A 27,290-nucleotide genomic window follows, 5' to 3' on the forward strand; every position below is an offset into this window, starting at 1 on the left:
AGGAGGATTGCATCCTGCCGAAGCGACATCAAGGTCGCATGGAAAGTTCATCACGATAACGCGCTCAGTCACAGCGTCTTCATTGTCAACGGCTTCCAGGCCACGACCCTTACACCAATGGTTCCCCAGCCTCCCTACAGTCCTGACATGGCTCCCGATGACTTTTTTGTATCTTCGGTTGAAAGGAGCCACGGAAGGATAACATTGGGACACGATTCAAAGCATCTAGACCCATGTTACCTCAGCTCTAAATTACATTAAGGTAAAGGCCATCCAGGTAAGGAAACACCGCCTTAAGGAATGCATCGAGGAAAGAGGTTGTTATTTTGAAGATTTCTGATTACTTGCACGAATATATTTAAAAAAATGATTTTTTTATGAATTTGGTTGGCAAATTTTACAAGGAACGCACCTCATTAAATTTGCTTCTAGGCCGTCGAACTCAGAATTTAAAGGAGAATTTTCATGCCGATAGGTTGATAGAGCTAGGGCAGTTTATAACCTTGGCAGCTTTACCTATTGGAGCCACTAACTAGCATTCATTAGGTACGTTACTCTCTTCATACAGGGTGTTTCAGGAGCAATCTACAATACTTCAGGAGATGGTAGGGGAGACAATTTTAAGCATTCTTCGTACATAAACATGGGGTCCAAACTTTTTAGTTATAATTGTCTAAAAAATTGAATCAGAAAATGGATGACATTGCGCAATCTTATTTTTGATAATCGCTCAGAGCTTTCTTTATATTAAGCTCAAAGATTTTTTTCTTTTTTCAGACAATTAAATTCGTACAATTTTATCCAAACTTAATTCTTTAATATCCTTCAAAATCTAGGGTACTTAATTTAATGTCAATGCTCAAAGATAAAATGTGGATCAATCAATTCTTATGTTTTTTACGTTGACAATTTTGCTAGATACTTGAACTGATTCTAGCGCCACTTACATGAAAATGACGTGGTTTCACCTCAATGACAGCATCCGACATCTACGTGCTACCCTGCAAGTCACCAACAGAGGTGTTTGGCAAGGGGTGAAAAGTCACCAATATGCACCAGAGGATTAAAAGATATTTCCACAAGCTTGCACTACCAACATGATACGCACGCTAAGGGTTTAATCTTTGTGCTGATTATGAAGTTAATCTGCCAATGAAGCTCGAACATGCAAACCACGCTGTTTGAAATAATAAATAAATTAAGAAACATGCAAAGGAATACTTAAATTAATAAGCTTAACTACCAGTCAACTAACCTAAGTCCTAACACAGCCGTTATAGCTTCTGGTCGATCGCGGAAAAACGGCATTCTAAATCAGTACCTTCTACAGTCCATCTGTCTCATTATATTTTAGTGATCGCCGCAGTTAGTTGGCGTTTGTGAGATATGGCTAGCTTCACCGGAAAATAAACTGCTATTGAATATACATAAAAGGTTTAGTCTAGTCTTCAATCTACGGTATGACGGTGATTCCCGTCCGAGTTGTTCTAAGAGGGCAGTAACACTAAGAAAAGTATCGTAACGGCTCTTTACGTACCTGGCTGATGATGTATGTAGACGTTCAAACTCAGTTTTTAAGCCTATTTCATTAGGATCCCAAACACTGGTAGCAAATTCCAAAGGGAGTCTAACGAGGGAGATTGGCTAATAAGCCGTAAAACAGTATAGTGATCCCGCGAATATAAATTTTTTATCATGATACTTGAGGTATAAGGAAAATGTATTATCTTTGCCAAAATAATATACACATCTACTCTAGCATTTAAAAACACTCATAGCATGCTAAGACAAGTAATACCATTTCAACTAGCGTAAATATGTATATTTTCAAATGCAATATTTGGAAAATTTAGCATGGGAAGTTTGTGGTCGCTACAGGATGAGGTACAGTTGCATTATGAAAGTCGGAAATTTTCATGAAAATAACACATTTTTTGTTTCTCGCACCTACCTCCTGAAAGTTCCCTACAAGAGAGTACGATTAAATGGCGGTCGGAAGCGATTTTTTTTGCAAAATTCTGTACAAAAGCTAATTTCAAGAAAAGTTGGACAAGCGAAGCAGGTAAACAAGGGTAATTCTGAATATTTGGCGGTTAAAATTTACTAAATTCAAAACTAGACAATAGTTTTCAATATTACCTTTATTTCTCTGAGGCTTTGGGGGGGATCTATCCTCTTTATCCCCCCTTTGTCACGCCACTGGCACTCATCACCGCGTGGACATTTTTGAAAGCCGATTAAAATGCGATCGAAGAGGCAGCATAAATCAGTCTTCCATGGGATGGAATTGGGCCGCCTCTATGCTGTCCCCTTGGACGAAACCTTCCCTCAAAAAGTGTTGGAAGCAGGTAAACAAGGGTAATTCCGAGCTCAAGGCGTCACAGCGGTAGGACTTGAGGGGCCTTCTCCCATGGCACGGAAGGGAGAGGAGAGTGGACTTCCGCAGCGGTGAACCGCATGCTTCCGTTGGAGGAGACACAGTCCCCGACGACATTCGCCGCCAAGGCGCTTCGGGAAGATGAACTTCGGACGGAGAAGATGGCCAGCGGCTATACTTATCTACGGTGAGTCCAACACACATTCGATTTCCGCCGAATTCACTTTGTCAACCGAAGCGAATGTGAGCTCAATTTTCGGTTCAACTGGAACCGAGTCATACGTTATCCCATTGACCCATTATAACCCAATGTTGCTTCCAAGTAAAATTAAACATGTATGCATTTTCAGCTCTATTCAGAAAATATTACAACTGCGTGTTGTTCTGTGCTGTAAAGTGTTATGGTGAAATATGTAGCTGCCATAAAGATTATGTTTAAGTAGAAAAATTTTAATTTTTTAAAAAGAGAAGTTTTGAAATCTAATTACCCCCAGAAGCAGCTCTAGGTTAGGAAGAGTTATCCGTATTATCCTATTATCCGTAGGTGTTGTCTCGATGTCTTTCGCGGCGTTCTTGATTATTTGATCTCTGCATCTTCGGAGGTTTCGCCGCGTTGTCTGCAATAGGTTGACGACAGTTTTATCCGAAATTCCACCAGGGTATCCAGTTCGCAGGGCCACCATTCCACTGGCAATCGGGCCAATCACAGCGCGGAAGCAGTATTTTATATGGGAATTTTTTATTCAATAAGGAATTTTTTTCGCTAAGTCCATTGAGAAGGAGCCTCAGGTACGTGACTTCAAGCTATTTTCAAAAACATTTAATTAGCACATAATGACATTTGTACAAATTTGAGAGAGTTTTTGATTGTTCATTTGTATTCGTGAGAAAAATTTCTGTAGTATGCGACGTAGTAGCAGAATTTAAAAAAATCATACATGCTCCCGATTACCATGTGTGGTTGACTATGCTAACGAAACATGTAGTAAATTATACTCTTTGTGTTTTGATATAAATCATCTTAATTTAGCTGCATACATTTTTAACTAGCTATTGCTTTCTTTTTGAGGGAAAACTTGTTTCCCGTATTCTTTGATACTTTTGTATGTGTGTATCTTAAGACTTTAACGTTCAGCCTGCGTCGGATCGGATTTTTTTTACGTCTGCAAAAATCTCGAAATGTCTGGGGTATTTCTACTTATTGCTAAATTCGGGCAAAGCGAATTCAAAGAGCTTTCTGCTCCGGCAATAGTTATTGGCCGGCTGTCAGTGAAAATAATCCCTTCCGAACACCCGACAACAAAAGATCTCACTGCCGAACTCGTCAATAAAATCACATTTTATTGCAGCAACTCCTCCAGCTGTTAAAAGCTGGTTGAAGATAACCTCATAAAATAAAAAAAGTGTACCTGATGATAGCATGATATGCAGAAACCCGGGTCGTACTATTTAAAAAAAGTGTGGAATAGAACAAAGTATTTTTTATTTTATGATAAAGCAGTTCTACAAAGTAACGCCGTAGACCGTGTCTTATATTAGAAGATAACCTCCTCCATTCTTTCAACTTTCCGGTAGTGCAGTGCGGTAATTATGATGTCATCTTCTCGGGCGCGTCGTATCCACGTCAGAACACTATTTCGGTGGAATCCTAAAGCTGCCGCAACTTACGTAACGGAGCTGCGTCAACCATTCCCACTATTTGCACTCTACCGGAAGCCGAGGTTTCAATTCTAAGTCCTCGCATGAATGCACCATGATGCACCAGAGAATATAGTGTTACTAACTACTTTGGTACTGGCATACGACATTATGTAAATGTTCGCTTCGATGGAGATAGTATAGCATACATTTGTAATATGGAGGTGCACACGTCGAGACAGCCTTACTGGTCTACAGAAGGCTAGTAATACTGGGATAGCTGACAAGGGGTATTTAAGAACTTCATATAAATAACCCTCATTAAGGTAAAAAGTCATGGATCTCACTGTTTATCGCATTGTTACTGAATTTGCAATATAAGTGATTTCAGTCCGTGATCACTTCCAGAGAATTTATATTTTTCATTCTTTCAAAAGCATTAAGTTTCTTATAGTCTCACTCAAAAACACGTTAAGTACGATTTAATTTATACGTACACGTAAACCGACCTGAAGGTGGGGCCCGTACAGCATTAGTGAGACAACTTGAGAGCAACAACAGGCAATCATGATAAATCAATTTTCCGTGCATTCAGATATGATAAAATTAAAGACGAATAAAATTAATAATCTTTCATTGAAAAAAAATCCAACAAAATTATAGAAATTTAGTCCCGTGGGTGAGAGTTTTGGCTGACCCAAAACCTAGTAATCTTCAAAACTTGAGTGACCCATCGAGGGGACATTTACCTTTCTGGCCGGGGCGCAAGGCCCTAATGACCCAGAGGCAGCCCAAACCTGCGGACTTTGATGCAATTGAACTACCTTCTACGTACATGGTGAAACAAAACCCAGTACTTTTCCACAAACTTTTTATTAATAGCTGTCAACTAGTTTCGACGTTTATACCGTCATTATCATGACTAACTGTTAGTCTTGATAATGGCGGTATAAAAGTCGAAACTAGTTGACAGCTATTATAAAAAGTTTGTGGAACAGTACCGGTTTCGTTTCACCATGAACATTCATCGTTCCACAAAGTAACGCCCAAATCAGTTGATTTTATACCTTCTGCGTACTTCTATCTCCATCGGTGGATAAATGTAATCATAGAAATCTCCAATAATCATCATTGTTATAATTAAGTAAAACTCAGAGATACGGCACTCGCCACTTATTTCTTCATATCACAAACTCTACCACACGAATTTCGATTGGCTTGCAATCATCCTTATAGTACCATTACCTGATGATGAGTACAAGCCAATTGAAAAGTGTAGTTGAGTTTGCGATGAAATTCATTCAACATTACGATATCTTTGTGTATTATTTAAAATGCTGTTCCACGGTACTGCTAAGAAAAAAATTAAATTATTGTTACAACAACTTCATTAAGGCCATAAATGACATTTTCAGTGTTATTGGAGTGTTTTACCCAACTTAATGCAGTTAAAATAAAAGAGGGTACTGAGAAGATCTACAGAGCTGATGAGGACATTGTGTTAACCTGCGAGGGACAGGGAGAACTGCAATGGAATTACCCTGTAAGTATACCACGTAATCAACTCAATATTTGATTTAACGAGTTCCCTAATCTGTTGGTTGAATGTAAGCAATGATCGCAGCCAAGATTATAATTTTTAATACATTATATTCTATCCATAATATTTGGTACGAAATGTATAAACAAAATTCCCCTTTTTAAGGGTTCATCTTCCCAATCCCATTCGTGGCTTCAACCACGCTTTAGGGGTTCATACTGGTCATTCATTACAATATTTAAATCTTAAATGATATATCTCTTTTGAAACTCAATCAGGAACTAGCCAATGGACGGGTTCGCATAGAAAACTCAACTGGGAAAAGCATTTTGAAAATTCAAAGAGGAGAAGATGACGACACAGGCCTATACATTTGCAACGGCGGAAAACCCGAAAATAAATCGGCAGAAATATATGTTTATGTTAAAGGTAAGAGTCATTTTATTTGGCAGAGTTCTCTCATTCATTATATTAATCAGGCTGCAGAGTAAACTTAAGTAGTTACTAGGAATGAGTTTTTTTCCTTTTCCTGGCATCCATCATTTAATATTAAATTTGAACCTTGGAGTGTAGGTCTTTAAATGTTTATTAAGGTTTTGCCAACGTTTCCGTTTATTTATTAATCATCACCAGGACTTTCATTTCAAGCCCTGATGATAATAAAGCGATACGTCAGCAAAATTCGAATTTGCATTTAAAGAGCCACACTCCAAGTTTCAAATTTAATATACAGGATGAAGAAAAACTGCGTCAAGAAATTTTAACCCTGGATATTGATGCAAAAAAAGGAGAAATTGAATGTTATTAGATGTCAAGTCAGAATTCCAGTCTATTCCATCTCTTTTAATCCCCTCTACTCGAGTGTAGGCTGAGCATAATCTTTAATTATAGTAATACATATTTGGGGGTTCATATTTTTTTTAAGTTGTCCCATTTTCTTTCAAAACTAAATATTTCTTATTTAAATTAATTAATTTTGTCATAATCGGATTTTCAAAAACAAAGTATTATAATTTTTTCCGCAATGTATGCCACATCGCGGCCCGCGGTCTCTTCTTTTCTTCCTTTCTCTTCGGGTTTCCAGTCGACCTGTCTATCCGGAAGCTGCAAGGAAAATGATAAGATCCTTTTTCTTTTTTTCTTTCTTCGGAGTATCTGCTAACTTCACGATTTTCTAAATAATATTTATTTAGGAGTCTGAGTGGAGAATGATTCAATATTTGTGGTGAGAATGTTAGTGCATCTCTAATAACCCTCAATACCTTTGCCGGCCTCGGTGGCGCCGGGGTAAAGTCCTCGCCTGCCAAAGAAGAGGACGCGGGTTCGAGTCCCACCTGGGTAATTTTCCCCTTTCCAGGGCATGGTTGTCCGTTTACGTTTGGCTGTTAAATTCGTTGAATACCCCGATCTAAAATGGCCAATATGAGCTGTATTCGGTGGTTTGGGAATAAAATAAAATATAAAATAAAAACATATTTCTATCTACTTCCCACATGTGATTCAAAATAATATATCTTATTGTTTCAAACTTAATACACTCTTCAATTCCATGCACAACCGAGTCTTCTTCCCCGCATTCAGGGCCGTTTCCGTCTACTCCCTTCTTATTTTTTAGTTTATGTCAGTGGGAACCAAAATCACTGGCGAATTTTAGATCGAAAACGTACCATTTTTGAACTTCCGAAACGTTGAGTCAACCGCTCCGATTGGCCGTGAGTTTGCCGGGTTGCCGGATGTTCGGGACAACTCATAACTTCGAATGCTTAGCTTACCGGAGATCGCGATGTATAAAAGTAATGGGCCCTCCGTTCCTATAATTCAAAAATGGTGATTTTTCGCACTAAAAAAAGTCATTATTTAATTTGGTTCCTACTGTCATCAACTCTCTAGTGTTTAAATTTCGTGAAAAAACATTTTCTCCACCCTGCTCAACTGATAATGATGAGGGTATATGATGAAAGAACTGTTATATGATTCAAATTTAATACATATTAGTGAGCCTTACAGAGTTTATTCTTATATTTTCCACAAATTTTATACGTTACTTGGAATAACAATTTGAAAAGTGTTTAAGAATAAAATCGAACATTAGCGCAAACCTGGAATTTTATAAGCATTGAAGTTTATTATATTGTTCCATCTAGAAACATTACTTTCTCTTGTGTTCCAGATGGCGAAGGACCTTTTGTCACCGTATACAACACAGCCCTCCGAGCCCATATTGGTGACAACTTAACGATTCCATGTCGGACCACAAACCCTTCCATAAATGTGACACTGACCAAGGTGAGGTACATCAAAAAATCTAGCAAAAATATTTCAAAGACCAAGAACTCTCAGGGTTCAAGGCGAACCCTGCTAAGGGTACAACCACCGGGGCCCGGAACCAAGCCCGAGGCTTATACGCCCTATCGGCTGGAGTGGAAGGAAAAAGGAGGGAGGCGCCGCACAGTGGGCTGAAATCGAAAAAAGCTGGACAAAAGTCCAAAATGACGTTTTTTGAGATAGAGACTTCAAACTTGGCTTAAATACGTATAAATGATTACCAACTATAGATTTATGTGCCATTTTACATCAATACGATCCGTTACTGAGATACAGTGGCCCAAACATGACCAACTTTTTAAAAACACGCGCGGTCTCGTTTTTCTTCAGAAACCTTTGAATTTAAGCAGGTGGTGTTGCATTGGCATGATTTTTATGGAATAAAAAACGCAATATTCCTATGAATTGATGTTTTGCCTATACTTTCCATGAATTTTGAAGATTTTGGTTCTCATGTGACTGGTTTTACAACGCAAAATGGCGGACCCGTTTTTCACGTGAAATTTGACATAAAGTAGACATTATCTTTCGTTTACGAAATATATAACTCAGGAAATTCACATCACGGTGTAAAGTAGAGATTTCTTAAGAATACTAAGCAGAAATCTTGGAAAAAAGTCTGCGACGAAGGTAATGAGAGCGATTTTTCGATCGCGAGTCAAGGCTGAGCTACACGCCGCGGGACCCTGAGGCTCGGTAACCGAGGTCGATGTTTCAAGTTTTTTGAAACTTTATTCTTGAAAATCGTCATTTTAAGCACAGAACCTAGTCATTAATGACCTAAAACACTATATTGATGACATTAGCAAGGATTTTGGATCGACCGAATTGACCATTTAACGCGTTACTCGAGTGGAAATGCTTGGGATTGGATATTTGTCGGAACCATTCCACGTATAAGAAACATGCTTCGGGTATTGAATTTGGGTTAAAAGATTGAGTTGGCATGCTAAAGAGAGAGAAAAACAAAATGTTTTCCCGAAATGCAACTACCGTTACCCTTTTCCATTTCCAACCTCGCCGTGGTGGGTCGCGCGTTTTATGACAACGCAGGTATTTAACAGATTCTTCCTCAAGGGTTTTTCCCTTTTTTCTACAAAAATACGTTTCAACTTGCAGTATCAGTGCGAAGGAGTGCCGTGTTAGTTCTCCTAATGTCGTGTCGTTCAGTAGTGTGATAGTCAAGTTCGTTTTGCCTATTGATATGTTTCGGGATTTGCTGAATATCTATCTTTTCACGGAGTTTGACGGCGCAGTGATTTTCCATCCTGAATTTTGTAAGGTGAGTTTTTTATTCCTTCCATTTCAAAGATGAGTTTGTTTTAGTACATTTTCAATGAATCTTTTAATTACTTATGAATTCTTACTATGTTTGCCTCTCAGTAACCATGACAATTATGATGCGTGTTCTCTAACATATATTTCTAATTTTCAATTCACCTCGCAGGGTTTCGAGTGCTTTTTGACGTACTAATGGATTCTAACTATGTTACTCGTTTTGAGTTTCATAAAGAATTATTAGAAACGAAGGGAATGACATCAGGATAAAAAATACACTTGTTGGATTTTTTGTAGCGGAGATTAAATGTTGAGAGCTACGAGTCTGCTCTTGAAGGTGTCCGTGAATTACTTAAGTTGAGATTCTGGTCTTATTACGAAAAAATGTGGAGACAATATTGCTGGAACAGTAAAAGATTTTATTGCTACATATTCGGATCAACAGCTATGGAGATGAATGATTTGAAGGCAATATAGAACCGACTTGTAGGTGTGACAAAATATTCTTTTGGATTATCAACCTCACATTGCTACATCCGATTTTTGTAATGTGTGCTACACATATAGTACAGGATAATTAAAAAAATTGTTGGTAAGAAAGAATACAACAAAGCTGGAATCCAGTTCAATGATGAAAATGCCTTCTAATTACGGCCAACATTCTTTACATGCCCGAGGATATCTGAAAACACTCCTTATAGAGAGAAAAGTTAGATTTCAGAATGCTTTTAGAGGAAGGATGAGGGTTTATTGTTGATATTCCACTGTCTGTATCAGAGAACACGAATGACGGCAACACCGCAAGGCGTTTCTTCGATTCCCCAGCATTGGCCGCTTATTTGAAGGGATATTGAGTAAATGTAGACTGCAATAGGATATGTACACCATGCACTGTAAAGCAAATGTAACATTCACGCATGTTTGCATATGAAATGGTTAAATACTTCATCTAAATTATATGTTTTCTTAGGAAAGTGTAATGTACCATCAGAAGAAAATTAATTCTTCATAATTACAGGTATCAATGTTGACCTAATCAAACATTTTTCCATCATTCTGAGGGCAATATCAAGTGGCATAACTCTAAATTATACAGCTTTCTCGGACTACTGCCAGAGAACTGCGGAGTTATTCACTAAGATGTATCCCTGGTATTATATATACTTACGAGTAAGTACCTATATATACTTACTCTATGGTATTACATAACAACCACGGTACATAAGGTGTTTCCGCATAGAAGTAATTTTACAAAAGAGTTGACTCTTCCTACGGGACAATTATCTGAAGAGGCATTAGAAGCCCAGAATAAGGACATGCGTAAATTCTGCCCGAGATTCAACAGAAAGCACTCCAGAGAGGCCACGAATGAAGACCTTTTCAAACGACTGTTATTAACGTCTGATTCACTTCTTTACACCATCCGTTGAAACGTATTTTTGTAGAAAAAAGGGAAAAACCCTTGAGGAAGAATCTGTTAAATACCTGCGTCGTCATAAAACGCGCGACCCACCACGGCGAGGTTGGAAATGGAAAAGGGTAACGGTAGTTGCATTTCGGGAAAACATTTTGTTTTTCTCTCTCTTTAGCATGCCAACTCAATCTTTTAACCCAAATTCAATACCCGAAGCATGTTTCTTATACGTGGAATGGTTCCGACAAATATCCAATCCCAAGCATTTCCACTCGAGTAACGCGTTAAATGGTCAATTCGGTCGATCCAAAATCCTTGCTAATGTCATCAATATAGTGTTTTAGGTCATTAATGACTAGGTTCTGTGCTTAAAATGACGATTTTCAAGAATAAAGTTTCAAAAAACTTGAAACATCGACCTCGGTTACCGAGCCTCAGGGTCCCGCGGCGTGTAGCTCAGCCTTGACTCGCGATCGAAAAATCGCTCTCATTACCTTCGTCGCAGACTTTTTTCCAAGATTTCTGCTTAGTATTCTTAAGAAATCTCTACTTTACACCGTGATGTGAATTTCCTGAGTTATATATTTCGTAAACGAAAGATAATGTCTACTTTATGTCAAATTTCACGTGAAAAACGGGTCCGCCATTTTGCGTTGTAAAACCAGTCACATGAGAACCAAAATCTTCAAAATTCATGGAAAGTATAGGCAAAACATCAATTCATAGGAATATTGCGTTTTTTATTCCATAAAAATCATGCCAATGCAACACCACCTGCTTAAATTCAAAGGTTTCTGAAGAAAAACGAGACCGCGCGTGTTTTTAAAAAGTTGGTCATGTTTGGGCCACTGTATCTCAGTAACGGATCGTATTGATGTAAAATGGCACATAAATCTATAGTTGGTAATCATTTATACGTATTTAAGCCAAGTTTGAAGTCTCTATCTCAAAAAACGTCATTTTGGACTTTTGTCCAGCTTTTTTCGATTTCAGACCACTGTGCGCCGTCGCGATCGGAGCCCGCCGACGCCTCCAGGGAAAGGAAAGGGTTGGAAGGGAGTGGAATAGGGTTAAAACACTCCAATGCTATGGAAGCAGAGGAGGCCCTACCTAGCGAAACCATGCGTGCGCAATTTTTCTACCACCATCCCGGGGAGATTTTTCTATGAGGAAGAAAAATCCCAGATAGGGACAGTGATTTCAAAGACCAAGAAGCATGCCGCCATTTTCAATAGCATCAGCATTAGAAAAATCAAGGGACTTACGAAATATTAATAATGCAGAACTGACACTGCGCCATGTTTTAAAGCATTTTTAGCCGATGATTTACATTCTCAACTTAGCACTAAAACAGCTAAAAAATATTTGTTATTGATAAAATTCAGTCTTCACTAATTGTAGTTCGTGCAGGCCGTAAGTGAGCCATTAGGCATATAATATTTGGTTTTTTCCCTGGGAACAATTGCAGTAAAGTTTTCTCTGGCTCCACACCGGGTTAGGTCCTCCATATCACCTTCCAACGTTTCGATGAACAACTCGCCCATAGTCATCAGGGATCCAGCAATCCAATGCCATTTCCTCCAAGCCTCGTCCTATTTCTTAGGGCCATATTAAGTATAGAAAACTAACCCACACCGACCTTTACCTGAATGAGAAGAGCCACCATCATCCCTCCCAGAAGATGTCAGTGTTTTCAACCCTCATACACAGGGCCATCTCTATCGCTGATAAGGATAACCTCCGCAAAGAAATAGGACACCTGATGAAAACCTTTACCCAGAACGGCTTCAGCAAACGTCAGATAGACATTGCCCTAAAAAGGGCCTTAACCCCTGATAAGACTTCTCCAAAAGATGAGTCTACTTCGACGACCAAGGCCTATCTCCCATACATATCCACCATATCAGGGAAGATCTCTAGAATCCTGAAGAAGTTTGACATCTACACCAACCACTTGCCTCCACCAAAATTACGAGATCAACTTGTGAAGGCAAAGGACCGAACCGGGTTATAACTGCTGGAGTGTACGCAATACCAAGTGTATGCGGAAAAACCTACATTGGAGAGACGGGCCGCGCAATAGGAACCAGAGTAAAAGAACACAGCAGACACCTACGATTAGGACAAATGGAAAAATCGGCAGTGGCTGAGCACAGCATACTTGAAAATCATATGATTCACTGGGAAAGAGCGAAGCTCCAGTGTCAATCCCATGGATACTGGGACCACTTGGTGAAGGAATCCATTCATATTCGAATTGGATTCCTAGATCCCAGAAGACGATAGGCGAGTAGTTCATCGAAATGTTGAAACGAGCCATTAGGCCTTTTCCACCATGGCATATGCCGCGGTCCTTAAGAAAGATGATTACGCCCCATCCTGTCTATCTTTGTGTCTGAAATTAATGTTTGAGCTTACTTAAACGAGAGGTTTGTGCGAGTATCAGCAATAAGATTTCACCATCTAACCCATTTCATTAACAAAATTTTTGAACAAATTTTCTTCACATTCAAGAAAAGTGATATTAGTATAAAACATCAGCAATAAGATTCCACAACTTAACCCATTTCAACAAAATATTTGAACAAATTTCCTTCACGTTCAAGAACAGTTATATTAGTATAAAACATGTAATTTAAATAAAAATATTTTATTCCGAGCAAATAATTTTAAAAACTGATAAAGAGCTGCTATAATTTTCTTAAATCTTGGTTTCCAAAACCTTTTCTGTGCAAAATTTTGAACGACCTCGGCTTGCCCCCTCTAGTTTAGATCCTCGATTCGCTCTTGGCATGCAAGAAAAATAATGATATTTGTTTGATATGACTATCTTTCAATTTCAGAATGGTATGCCCAACCCTGTAAGTGTTGATTACAATCCGAGAGTCGGATTCGTCCTCATGAATGTAGACTACAATGACCAAGCCTCATACAGTTGCGCAACAATTTACAAAGGAAGTATTCTAGAGGTTTATTTTCTAACGCATATATCAGGTGAGTGATAAACTTATATAATTAAAGTCGAAAAGCTTTAAGCAGCCAAATATTGCCTCGTGTTTTGCACCAGAATGAAAAAATAGGACAATGAAAATAAAACTTTGTAATTCCACATAAATATTTAACGTACTTTAATTACTATTTGTTAGTTTATTAATTTGGTAGATTATGACGTGCCACGTCGAAACCTAAGTCGTAAATTAAATATTTATGTGGAATTACGAAGTTTTCTTTACTTTTCATTATGTTAAGTATATTCCATAAAGCCACGCCTGAAACAAAATAAAGAATGAGTTTCTAATCAAATTCACCATCGCCCACATAATTTCATGAATAAAGGATAATTTAGATGCGAGTGATTGGATATTAGGTGCTTCATTGCGTTTTAAATCATTAAGATTCATTATGAGAAATAAGCAAAATAAATGTTTATCCATGAAAGAGAATATTTTTTGTGTTCACTCAAAGTAAAACTAAAAAAGATACTTGTTGCCAGTTTAATGGGTTAGTTTCAATGCATTTACTTCCCTACAGCTCCAATCCTAATGCCAAAGCCATTCACTGGAAAGAAAGAAGTGAAAGTTCGTGAGGGAGACGATATACATCTTTCCTGTGGAGTGAAAATTGAGTCGCACATAGCACACACCTTCAGCTGGAAATTGCCAAATGGAGAACCAATAGACAAGGTAGGGTTAAAAAGGAGTTACTATGGAAATAAAAAAACACCATTCCAAAAGTGATTTTAACAAGACACCATTTACAATGTGTGGAAACTTAAATATCGGGTATTATTATAGAGAATAATTCAGTCGGTCACATAATTTGCTGCAGTCGAACGTGAATTTAAAATGGGTTCGCAAAAAGTCGCCGGTTTCGTAGCTGACGTCGGAAACGATCCATATTTCACGACGAAGTAAAATACAATTAGGGCTGTGAACCGAAATTCACATCAATGGTGGCATGATATAGGGAATCCATAACCTTTCCATGCTGTTCCTCACGCGTTAAACTACTGTACTGCATATATTGAGAATAAATGGCTCACTTTGCAGTGCGGGCATTTTTTAAAACCCATTAAAAATCACACCAAAGGAAAAATAAAGCTTTCATGAGATGAAATGGAATATACTCTATTTCGTTCCCTTTATTTAACTGTACCTTATTCGTACTGGTCACCTCTACTTTGTTCTCTTGACTTAACTCTGCCTTATTCGTGCATTATAATGTTTACTTCAGGTAGAGGTACTTTTTCTTGACGCATTAATGTCTGTGCTCACAGTATTTTACGATGTTAACACTCATATGTGCTACATCATGTAGCCAACATGTGACACCGTGTTTCTTAATATTCCAGAACCCTAGGGCAGTTTTAAGACTCGGCAATAAAAAAGCGGCGTCTACATTACGCCCTGGGTCAAGGTATGGAGGTCAGTACTACAAAATGGAAGAAGTCAATATAACGGTCCGCTCTGCAGAAAAAAATGACGGAGGAGATTATACCTGCGTTCTTAAAAGCACATCTGATGTAAAAACTGAAGTCGTGAAGGTTATCATTGTAGGTAAGTTGATATAAGATTTAGCATATAATGATCCATGTAATATGACTCCATTTTCCCACCTGATATAGATGTATAGGCATGGAATTTCACATAAACAATATTATTCATAAGTACTCACTAAAGAGACAAATTTCTTGACGTAGGATTAAAACCATTTAGAGATTTAAAGAAGTGAGTTAACCAGGCAATTAGGATGCTTATCCCTCCCCACCTCCCTAAGGCAATGTAAGCAGGGGGTGTTATTGAACTGAGGTGCAAATGGAAATGACTTCTGTATATAATCTACGTTCTCATAAAAAACAGTAAAAACAATTCACCATTGTTCATAAAAAATAACTCATTTTCATCGGACGCCAAGCATGAGTGGAAATGCCAGCCAAAGAAATAAGTATCCTATGCTTGCAGACTAATTCTGATTCTACGTCGACCATTCTCACTTGTGAGATCTGAGTCACATATAGAGTTATAATGGGTTCATGCGTCCGTTTATTTCCGATTCAAGGTTATTTATTTAAAGACGCGCAATGATTTATCTTGAACATTATATACTGCATTACGTAACCAGAGTTAGGCGGGTAGCAGTATCTGTAGGAGTATTGATTTTTATCATTCCTAGATAACTGTGGGCACACACCGTTATTGATTTGCTAATCAACATTTTCCGATCAATTTAATAAACAAATTTTAAAGATTACTTATTTATCTTTCAGAGAAAAATGTCAGCTACATCATCTTCAAAACAAATGGAGCTTTAAATACAATCACAGTGAACGACAGTGAGTCTGTGGTGAGATGGGCTGTAGGATATGAAGCAGTCCCCGAGCCGAAGTTCAAGTGGTTTGCTCCAGATGGCAGTGAAATAGCAAATGGCCCAAAATATCACATGAGCACCAACCCTATGCAGACCATACTAAATATTTCTACCATTACACCAGGAGACGCAGGGAGTTACATTTTGGTTGGTGAGGCAGGAAGCGTGAAAAAGGAACAAAATTTCACGCTAATCGTGAACTGTGAGTGATATGATTTATTTAATAATTTAGTCGTAGATAGAGCATAAAATATAACTCTTGTTAATTTTTGACACATATTTGTCTTTCCTTGCTTGTACAAAAATAATACCTCATGTTTTTACTCAGTACGCCACTGGGAACCGTACATCTTTATTCTATGAAAAATAAAATATTATTTGCGCATGCTCAAAGTTTAATCTAGCATGTGATGGCACGCAAATTGCGTAAATATTTAAATTCCCGCTACTAATTCCGTAAAGCGTGCACATAACTATACATAACCTATATACCTAGACGCATTGGTAAATTGGAGACCGCAATCCATAAAATTGATACGTATTGCTACGCCGTATCAATCATACTTATGATATCGTTAACTGTGTATGACTTATGATTTTTCTTAAGTTAATCATCACATGTGAATAGGTCTTGACTTCATCAACACAATAACCACCTTTATTGCATGCACAACATTTACAGTCCTACACGCAGCTTTCATACCAATGCATAAAAAAAAGTTAATCACCTTTCAAACTACATCCACCGTACCTCATCAGTAAGAGACGAATAATCGCTGTATTTAACAACATTTTTTAAGAGATTAAAGATTTATTATAATTTTAGATACGCTGACGTTGAAGCTAATCCTCCGAATATGTTAAATGAACTGAATTTCTTCCGCATATTTTTGCAGCCATGCCGGTGGTGACATTAATGGGAAAACAAAGTTTCTTCGTTTACCCTAAAAAGTATGAATTCCAATGTGCCACAAATTCATATCCTTTGGCAGTTATTAAATGGATATTCTACAACTGCACAGGAATGAGCATATGCAATGAAAACGGTACGGTCATAAAAGAGGTAAGTAGCATAAATACTAAATATGCAAGGTTCCACTCTGACAATTAGTTCCAAAATGCATTTCGAAATCCACAGCAGGATTCTCATTATCTCTCTCAATTAGTTATTAATTGAGAATGACTATGGTCACAAAATGTGATTTCTGAATGATCAAATTCTAGTCAAATCCCTCCGCCCACCATCCTGTAGCGTATGGAAGAACTCTGTACATCAATGACCCCCGAAGCTGGAAAAGCCAAGCTGACTGAATTCTCTCCTATGATGGTACAAGGTTTCTAATAAATTTATCTTCTTAACATTAGGTACCATGTGACGCCAGGAATTATACTTCAAATATCACATTAGAGGCCACTTCTTCAGGAATTCTTGAATGTAAAGCATGCAATGCACTTGGATGCAGGTCAAATAATGGTACCTTTCTAGTAGCAGGTATGTAAAAATCTCTCGCCTAAAATAATATTTTTGATGCTTTGTACAAAAAGGATTATCGTTGATATCATCATCATCTTCAGTAGTCAACAAACCTTAGATTGGTTTGACGCAGCTATCCACTCAGTTCTCCTATCAGCTAATCTTTTCACACCTACGTATTTCTTCTCTTTCACATCCCTCTTTACTTGTTCCATATATTTTGTTCGAGGTCTTCCTTTTCCGTTCTTGCCTTCCACTTGTCCCTCGACGATTGTCTTCATCAGGCCATCATGTCTCAAGATGTGGCCTATATGGTTGTTCCGTCTTCTTGTTACGGTTTTCATGAGGCTTCTCTTCTCTCCTACTCTTCTTAGGACTTCCTCATTACTAACTCGGTAGATCCATTTGATCCTCATCATTCTTCTGTAGCTCCATATTTCGAAGGCCTCTACCCTTGCTTTCTCCGCTGCTGTCATTGTCCATGGCTCACTTCCACATAGGAGCATACTCCAAATGTAAGTTCATATAAATTGTTTCCTTACTTCCATATTTAAGTTTCCCGCTGAAAGCAGGTCATTCTTTTGGTGGAATTCTCTCTTCACTAGGGCTATTCTGCTGATAATTTCTTTATTGCTTCTCCCGTCATCATTAATATATAGAATTACAACTGTTAAACATAAAAAAAACTCTTTGTCATGCTCTCACGGAAGCCATGCGCTCATCATATTACCTCTCAAACTCCCCACGTTTACAGAATGGATATTTCATTATTTCCTTTATTCAATGAGTTATCACACAACGTATGCTTCCAGAGACCGGCTTTTAACATAGGGTCATTCCATCCCAATTAAACAAACTTTTTCCAATTAGGATCTCAGACTTGGATGCAAATTTCTGAATGGGTCTATATCCACTTCAAGAAAAGGTCGTTTTGTGAAAAAATACGATTTATGTACATTTTTATTTTTTCGCATTTTTACCAAAAAGGTACTTTAATCATACAATCCCTTCTATTTCGCCATCAAATTGTCGTAGAGTTATGAGTTTGTTTTTAAGGTAAGACATTGTGTTGGACAAAAAATGAGTCAAATAATTGAATACTTCCCCTTTCCTAATAATGCTGTTTGAATATCCAACTTCCTTACCCTTTTTTTACCTTGTGACATGACGTCCATGAAGTCCAGATTTTGTTTGCCTGTATGGTGTTATCTTCTCAGCTTTGTTTCTGAGCCTCCTCTTGAACACCCCCTGTAACGTCGTGTCCATGATGTACGGCGTAATAGGGTAGTTTCCTTCATCAAAGAAAACGAAAGGCATTGATTGCGATTCCTTACCCACCATTAGTGCATTCATAGTATACAAATTATTTGGTTTTAGAAATCCCAGTTTGGACGAATGTTGATGGTCAATTTTAACCTCATTTGAAAAAGGCCAGATTGGCGCTCATGAGATGCCAATCCACGTGACGTCACAGGGACCTAAATGCTATGCGAGTAGTCAGTAGTTTTACATCGTCTGAGATTACCAATGCATGTATGAGACAAAGAGCTCAGGGAAACATCTATTAATTATCACCTTTTAAAATTGTCTATGGTCGGAAAGTTTCCTTCGTTTAGTAGGGTGTTAATAATCCTTATTTAAGCTAAGGGCTACCTTCTAGCAGGGTACTCTGCTACCTGCTAGCAGCCACCATTGTACCGGCGCTCATGGCCTCGCACCGAGGTGGCCTCACACAGTAGCAGCCAGACGTCACGCGGGATTTTCCCAGCATTCATACTTATCCGTCGCGTTTTCGTGCGCTTGAAATTTTTTACTTTTCATTTAATCGCGAAGAATAGATATCGTCATCAAAAATCTAAAAGCGTGAAATGCGTGCTCCTGGAGTAATAACCTTTCGATTTAGGCAATAAAAAATATTAGGAAACCACCCTATTAATTATGCACAGATGTTTAAATTGTTTTTTGTTACCTGTATGCATATTTATATTTATTCTGGTGTTTTGGAGTTGAGGAGTAAACAGGGGAATGTCAGAGAGAGAGAGAGCCATTTTGGATGGAGGGGATGAAATAAAGCGCTTCAGAGTATAAGTGATTATTATTGTTTCAGAGGAAAAAGGTTGCGACATCACACCCCACTCGTTTTCCCCCCTCCTTATTCCTCCCCCACCGCATTCTTCCTTATGATGCTTTACCCCCCTACCACTACCTTTGAAGATACATATATCTTCTAAAGAAAAGGAACTTTTGTTAGTATCTGATGATCATTGTGTAGCAGTTGAAACACGTGTAGTACACTTTAAATACATTTTATGGGCAGTACGATATCTCCGTTGACCATTACGGGATATTTAGTTTGTAGTGCATATATATACCCATTCAGATATTTTCATCGAAATCTGAGACCCTAAGGGACAAAAGTTTCCTGAATTGGGGTGGAATGACCCCATAGTCGTTATCATATGGTCACATCAGTCTCTGTCACATTCTCAAAGAATTTTGTTACCTACACATCAAAGAAATACCCGTAACCGCCTAAGGAACAACCTCCACGCCGGCGCATATCTATACTACGGAGCTACTCACTTCTAGGGAGAAAATACGTTCATATCTACATTGCCTCCGATCCACCCTAAGGGTGTTTGGTAGGGGGTAACTTTTAACTAACATCCAACAAGCTACGGGAATTTCATATTTATCGAAAAATAATTTCGCGCGTAATGTCAGCAATTATTCATGTGCATGAATAGATCACTCTTATTACTAGCTCACCACAATTTGTAGAATCAGATCCGTCAAAAGATTGTGATGATTTTATTCGGGGAAATAGCCTAATCTCTTAAAAAATACGCATTCACAATAAAATCAAATTTAAACATCATGTTTCCAGATTCCGCCGAGGGATTCAGCATTACGTATCCAAATGCATCTATTGAAGGGGATTATGTTATCTTGAAGTGCTCTGTATCCAAATATATATTTGCGCCAAATATAACATGGATGTGGAAGCAGGATAAAAAAGATCTATTTGAACCCGTAAAATCTCCAAAAGGTGAGTAATAAAAAATACTTAAACACCATCATATAATTCAATTAATGAATAATTAAATCAAAGTTCTTAAAAAACAATTTCAGTGACCTTTACACAAACATAGTTTCAGCGGATAAATTCTAATGCTATGGAAGTCAACCCTGGATATTAAAACCCAGCAGTTTACCAATAAAATTATCAATGACTATTGCTTTCTAGGAGTGATCTCGACTTCAACCTTTTCCATAGAAAACAGCCTATATTTAGACAATGTGTCACCTAAAAAGCACCAAGGACAGTACATGTGCAACGCATGGAACAGAGTAAATCGGAAGGAAGTCAACAAAGTTATTAAGTTGAATATTATAGGTGGGTATTTATTAAAGACCCTAAACTTTCAACTACATGGGGACAGACACCCATTGCGTTCCCTTTTATGCTAACACAAATAGACTCAGTGGAGATGCCCATAACTGTGGAATTTACCAGATTGAATACTTATTACACAGTGTTTTTCTACTGTTCTTTTTCAGAAAAGAAACCTCCTTTCTTTTTGAAGGAACAAAAAGATGAACCAGTGATGATATACGAGGGTGGAGAAGTTCGCTTCGATTGCACGAATGATGGGACTCCGACGCCAGAGATAATATGGTTGAAGGTGAGCCTATATTTCCGCCCCACATGTTTAACTTTAAAGGAGGAATTGAGGATTTAATGGAAATATATCTTTTTAATATAAATTCAACCCTCGATTACCTATTTGGCAGATGATCTATGTCATGTTACCTTCCATCAAGAGAAATGAAGGCACATGCATTTTATGTGCACCTACGTATTAGTTCGAGCGTGTCCGTGAACAGTGAATTTCGAAATCACCTCCTCGCAAATAAAGTACTGTAGCAAAAAATATTCCATTCTAGGAAGCGCTAAGCACATAAATGCTTGCGTATTCTCATATTCGAAAATCCATGTTTTTTTTATCAGAAAATGAACTATTACACAGGTAACTGAGGGTTGAATTCATTAACTATTTAAATACATTTTCTTTACTGAAAAAGGGAGAAAAAGATCGCAAAAAAACTGAGAGCCATCCTTCACATAAACTATTTTTCATTCTTAAAGGAGGGCAACGTCATACATTCGGAAAATAATGATTCTCGCACCATATTCTTGAATCACGAACACGAACTTAAAATAATAAAAGCTAAAATCGAAGACACAGGAACGTATAACTGCGTAATCACAAACAGCATTGGAGCCAAAGATAAATCTTTCAACCTTCAAGTCACAAGTAAGTAAATAATAAAAAAGTGATTCGAAAGATAGCGGATAGTTTATACTCTTTCAGTTAAGTAGCATAGTGTGAAAAATAATACCGTAAACAATCAAATGCAATATTTGCAATGTGCTAGTCATGGTTGATATGTCACAAAGAAATCAAATGGGCAATCTTAAAAATAATATATTATTCATTGCATCATAAAATATTCGAGTTTTCCTAAATTCTCAAAAAAGATTCGAAGATTTAACTCAAGTAAATAATATGATAAAATTCAATACAATATCCACAGGAAAGTGGTATTTTCTGATTATTATACCTGGCTTTGTTCTATTTTTTTCCAGTAAAAGGTCAGTCTACAATGCCCCCAACAACGAATCGTGGAACCGTTGTTTCCATCTCCATTATCTTCGTGGTACTTTTGGCGGCTGTCGGATATCTCATCTGGAGGATCATGAAGGAAAAGGTGAGAAAAGCTGAGAATGATCACTTTACCAATTTAGAAAAATTTCTATTCACTGCCATATTCATAATACTTAGAACACAAAAATTCAATTTTTCGGGTTTTCCAGTGTTGGTTGAGTTTAGGTGGACTCAATTTGTCCTGCATTCGACCTGGAGGCGGTAGATTCACGGAACTGTTGTCAACGACAAATGAAGTAACTTGGGAAAAACCTGATTTATGGGCGCATTTAATTAACTACTTCGGAAGCCTCGATAACAATAGCAAATGCAATGAAGTGCAACTCGCCGTAACTATCACCATCAACTTTCTCCGGCCATTCCATGTAAACAATGAAAAAAATGCCACTAACTTCTACGCAAATATTTGCGGAGCGAACGAAATACATGTCCGCAAAAGACCGTATCGTAAATGAGATCACATTGATTGACATGCATAACTTACATCATGCATGCATCACATAAATTACCGGCAAATACAGCAGTCACAAGGTTACTTGATGGGATATTGTCAGTCCCTTTAATAGTGAGGTTCAAAGAGAGGAAAAAAGAAGGGAATTTTTCTGTTAAAACGGGGTGAAAGAAATTTGCACCCTTCATCCATTCAATTCCACCCACATCAAAAAATCAGAATAAATGGCTTCCTCATGTATATACTGAATTTATTCCTAATTTACTTCTCATTAATCTATTATAACTATTCTTTGCATCAAATCATTTATATTTTGCATTCGACACACCACGGTAGTTAGAACACAAGAATAATATACTTGGAATACTTATACGCACGGTAATCACAGCAATCGGTTCACCTTTTCCTGAATTCAATATTGGACTGCTCTTTATGTATTTTTACGGAAGCAGCTATTTAAACCAGTTTTATCAGTTACTAATTTATAAGGAATATCGATATCCAAGAAGGATGACTAAATATCGCAGCGAGATACGAGCCTACTACTGAATATTCAACCTATTTATTCAATAGCTCATTAGTACACTTAGGAGTAGTTAAAAGTAATTACGAATGAAATAAATGTTTATGCTTCAGGCAATATTTAATGCTAAAGGCCTTATTGGCTTCAACAATTCTAAATTTTTACAAAGGGAAAATACTGGAATGCTTACAATTAGAAGTTTAAGGCTTATTTCTTTGTATTTCCCTTCAGAGGTTTCAAATTTTGAGCTAATCAATTGGCTGGTTAACGAAATATCACAATGCCGACTGAAAAGGTGCTTTCCTCTCATTTTCAGAAACGTGTGAACATGCTGACCACACAAGATATCGTTCATTTCCACGAAGGAAATTTACTCACAATGGATCCACAGATTGGAATAGATGAGCAAGCTGATCTTCTGCCCTACAATAAGGAGTATGAGTTTCCAAGAGAAAAACTGAAATTCGGTAATATCTTCAGATAGGCAGTGACTTGCAGGCATAATTTATTCCAGTCATTTTCATTTTTTCACGCATCAATTCTTAATGGATTATGACTGTCAATGAAATTGAAACATTCATTGATATTTAAAGCAATATGACATTGCGGGGGCACAGAAATTGTTCAAAGCGTAATTAACATATTAACTACTACAATAACTTTGACTTACTGAGTGAAACTGGCCACAGGAATTCACAGCGCCATGTCTGACTTTTGTCATTCCAGGCTGGCTTACGTATGTTCCCGAAACTTACCATTCATACAATTTAAGTGGCTAAGGACTTTTTTTTTACTTTTTTAGAGGGATTTTCTGAGTTCCATAGCTAACAACATATATTTAAGAGAGGGCAAGTTAGTTTTGGAGTTGCAACTCCAAAACTGAATGTTAACTTAAATTTTTAGCATGATTCTTTTTTATGTTTTCCCAAAAAATATACCACTCTATGGAATGATTTAGTGAAGAATCAATACGATAGTAAAATGTCCTATTTGACACCCAAATTTACGCCAATTAACTTAATCTACTTACATCAAATAAGCCCACCAGTTCAGGTGTCATCTTTCACGTCAATAAATATTGTTAGGTAAATATTGCTTGCATTGGGTCCTTGAAACTTGAGGTTTCATTACTTACCCAGGCTCCATTACTTAAAGAAGAAAGTTAATGAGATATTAGCATTTCTATATTCTTTCCTACTCGCCTAGCAATGATTTTTCTTCGCCATTATTTGCCTTTCTTCATGATACACATACGTTTCTTCTAATCTTATCCTCAAAAGAACCACATGATCATAGTATAAAAAATAGCGCAGTTAAAAGTCAAAAGCCACAGCATATCTATACCTCACTGAGACGACACAGAATTTCTAACATTTTCATACTTCTTTTTCTTCTCATATAACCTTCATCACAATATAAATGTACTTCATCAAAGGCTTTTCTTTTTAGTAATTATCTCCTTTAACGATTGCTACCTTTAAACCGGTATATATAACGATGTGACCGACACAGTTCCATCATCATCTTCATTTAATTAACTTTTTCGCCAATTTTCATAGTACTAATACGGCTACTTTTCATTTTACTACTACGGTCAACTCGACTTTCATTATTCATCTTGAGCATAACATTCTGAATGCTTCAACCATTAACTTATTACCTACAGCCGAGTGAATACGTAGCCTATATCTCAACCGGCCTCATTGCCTGACCAAGCAGCTAAATTACGGGTTTATTTTTCTTGCTGGGCTCCTGTCCATGAATAAAGGCATTATAATTGGTACCAAGATATCTATGAGTTAGAACATTATTTATAAAATCCAATACAATTCCGGTTTGATTCTTTAATTTCATGTGGTATGTTACCTTGTCACTGTAGCAAAACTTATTATCTGTAAAAATCCTCCAATTATGAACACATTTCCCAATTAAGTAATAGGCTTTGTGGCATAAATTTTTCCTATCTTCTTACTATTACCTAATTCTAAAAAAAATATTCAATTTTACTTGCAACTGTCATAGCTGCACTATTCGCTGGCTCAATAATGATACAAATATTTGTGGAGAATCTGGAAAATGTAAACACCATTGTATTCTCTCACTAAAGTAATAAAGAATTTGAATTAAAAGAATGGAAATCAGTATGAATTAAGAAATTAACCAATTTATTTTCAGAAAATGAAATCAATCAGTATTCAATTTCCGGCCTACATAATTCAATATCGGGTATGAGGTATGAAAACTAAGGTAAAGTGACCAGATTTGGAACGCAATTCCTAAAGAAAGCCGTAGAATCTATCATCCCAACAAGAAAAAAAATATAGAAAAAAAACGAGACCAGCCTTAAGGAAACGTTAAAAACTTAGATATAATAGTTACACAGCGGGTACAAAATATAATTGTTGAATTAGACAGAAGAGGCATTGGAGGACTTCAAGAAGTGAGCACCCAGCAAGTAAGCCCTTGATTCTCTCCAACTATGAAAATTGAACAGAAATAAAATTACAGCCATGCACATGTCGCCACTAATTCAACGAGTTTTTTTGTTGATGAAGTACAGCTATTATTATCGTAAATCATTAAAAAATACACCCGAACTTGCACAGTTTCATTCGCCACGATGAAATATAACTGATATTACCAACCTGCAGTTGCAAATCTCGAATACTATTAACTGAATGCTGCCATTTATATACACAATTACGATGACGAGAGTGGTTAGAGAACAAGTTTATGACTTGAAGTTAGCAATGTCATTAATTAATTATAAATATCTCATGAATAGAAAAGTATTTTCCACCCATTTTGTCACGTGAATTTCAAAACGCAGCTTGAATGCAAGATAAGGTGTACTCCGATGAAAACGCATCAAGGTCATGGGAAATAAAAATTAATATGAAATTGAAAATTGATAATTAAGACTAAACCATACTGGCAATATGACGATAAAATTCCAGGGCCCTTTAAAACGTCTTCTAAGTCCCGTTTCACCCAAGTTCATGGCATTTGTGTGAGTCTGTCTACATTTTCAGGTAAACAACTTGGCAGCGGAGCATTTGGAAGAGTGGTTAAGGCTGAAGCTGAGGAAATAAAAGACGACGAAAAATTTACGACCGTGGCTGTTAAGATGGTCAAACCACACTCGGAGATTTCTCACCTGAAAGCACTCATGACGGAGTTGAAGATATTGATTTACATTGGCCATCACCTAAACGTGCTCAATCTACTGGGAGCATGCACCACTGAGCTCATCAAAAGTAAGTAGTTCACCAAAGTTCATCAACTCATGATTATCGGAAATGAAAAAGCATTTTATTTATGTGGTGCGACGACGACTTAGATCATTTTGCAACTGAAAAAAACACATAGTCATACTATTCCACTGATTGATGTTAAAATTTCTTAAGAAGCCTGGTGGTTCATCACAGGGTCACTGTGCTCAATATCGCTGCCAAGAATTTTGTCAATGCCTCCAGATGTATTTCAGCGCATTACGTACAACGCAATATTCATCGCATTCATTCAGAATATGCCGTAGGTATGTTGTGGAAGGAGTCGCAATCCTCGCAACGATAAGGGTTTTTTTCTTCTGTAAATAGGCACGAGTGTGTTAGGGCGCTATGTCCTATCCTTAAACGTGTGAATGCAAATTCTTCGGCACGGTTTGTCCTAATTAAAGAGAGCCACATTAACTTCGCAGCTCCTATTGTCCCAAGTTATTCCTGAGTAAATATGATCTTTAGAATGCACTAGTCACATAAAGTGGTGTCACCTCTGTGAATGGTCATCTTTGTCCCAAGCGAAATCCTCTCCAAATTATTTCACTGCGTCTGTTAATTTTCAGTATGTAAATTTTACATCTTAGTCCTAAAATTGCTGAAACTATGTGAATGGGGGATTGAAATCTCGCTTGTATCAACATGGTGGGTTGCCATTTTTCTATAAAATAGACCCACTAGTCAAATTATTGTAGAATGTTAATAGTTCGTTATCATTCCCAATTTTCCTCGCTCTATCTGAAACATAAAGGATACCAAATATATTATATGAATAAATTATGTCCTTTCGTTACTCTACAAAGGTATAGTTTGAGAAATCGTGGTATTATCGGGAATAGGAAAGAGGAGGAGACTTTTCTTAAAGAAGACTGTGGCATAAGCAGACTGGTGAGAT

General features: G+C 37.3%; 1 protein-coding gene across 1 annotated transcript in view; it reads left to right on the plus strand.

The window, feature by feature from the left end:
- Window positions 1-2,491: 2,491 nt before the first annotated feature.
- LOC124162215 (vascular endothelial growth factor receptor 1-like) overlaps window positions 2,492-27,290 on the plus strand; it is a 41,256-nt gene continuing 16,457 nt past the window's right edge. Inside the window, exons 1-17 of the mRNA XM_046538672.1 lie at window positions 2,492-2,564; window positions 5,431-5,558; window positions 5,834-5,984; window positions 7,726-7,841; window positions 13,416-13,566; window positions 14,104-14,255; window positions 14,924-15,128; window positions 15,839-16,141; window positions 16,836-17,002; window positions 17,305-17,431; window positions 20,301-20,462; window positions 20,661-20,810; window positions 20,975-21,099; window positions 21,564-21,732; window positions 22,065-22,186; window positions 23,434-23,584; window positions 26,150-26,374. Of these exons, the coding sequence (XP_046394628.1) occupies window positions 2,519-2,564; window positions 5,431-5,558; window positions 5,834-5,984; window positions 7,726-7,841; window positions 13,416-13,566; window positions 14,104-14,255; window positions 14,924-15,128; window positions 15,839-16,141; window positions 16,836-17,002; window positions 17,305-17,431; window positions 20,301-20,462; window positions 20,661-20,810; window positions 20,975-21,099; window positions 21,564-21,732; window positions 22,065-22,186; window positions 23,434-23,584; window positions 26,150-26,374 (2,650 nt within the window). The 5' untranslated portion in view covers window positions 2,492-2,518. The remainder of the gene's footprint in view (window positions 2,565-5,430; window positions 5,559-5,833; window positions 5,985-7,725; window positions 7,842-13,415; window positions 13,567-14,103; window positions 14,256-14,923; window positions 15,129-15,838; window positions 16,142-16,835; window positions 17,003-17,304; window positions 17,432-20,300; window positions 20,463-20,660; window positions 20,811-20,974; window positions 21,100-21,563; window positions 21,733-22,064; window positions 22,187-23,433; window positions 23,585-26,149; window positions 26,375-27,290) is intronic.

Source organism: Ischnura elegans, chromosome 7 (assembly GCF_921293095.1).
Source record: "Ischnura elegans chromosome 7, ioIscEleg1.1, whole genome shotgun sequence".
Taxonomy (NCBI): domain Eukaryota; kingdom Metazoa; phylum Arthropoda; class Insecta; order Odonata; family Coenagrionidae; genus Ischnura; species Ischnura elegans.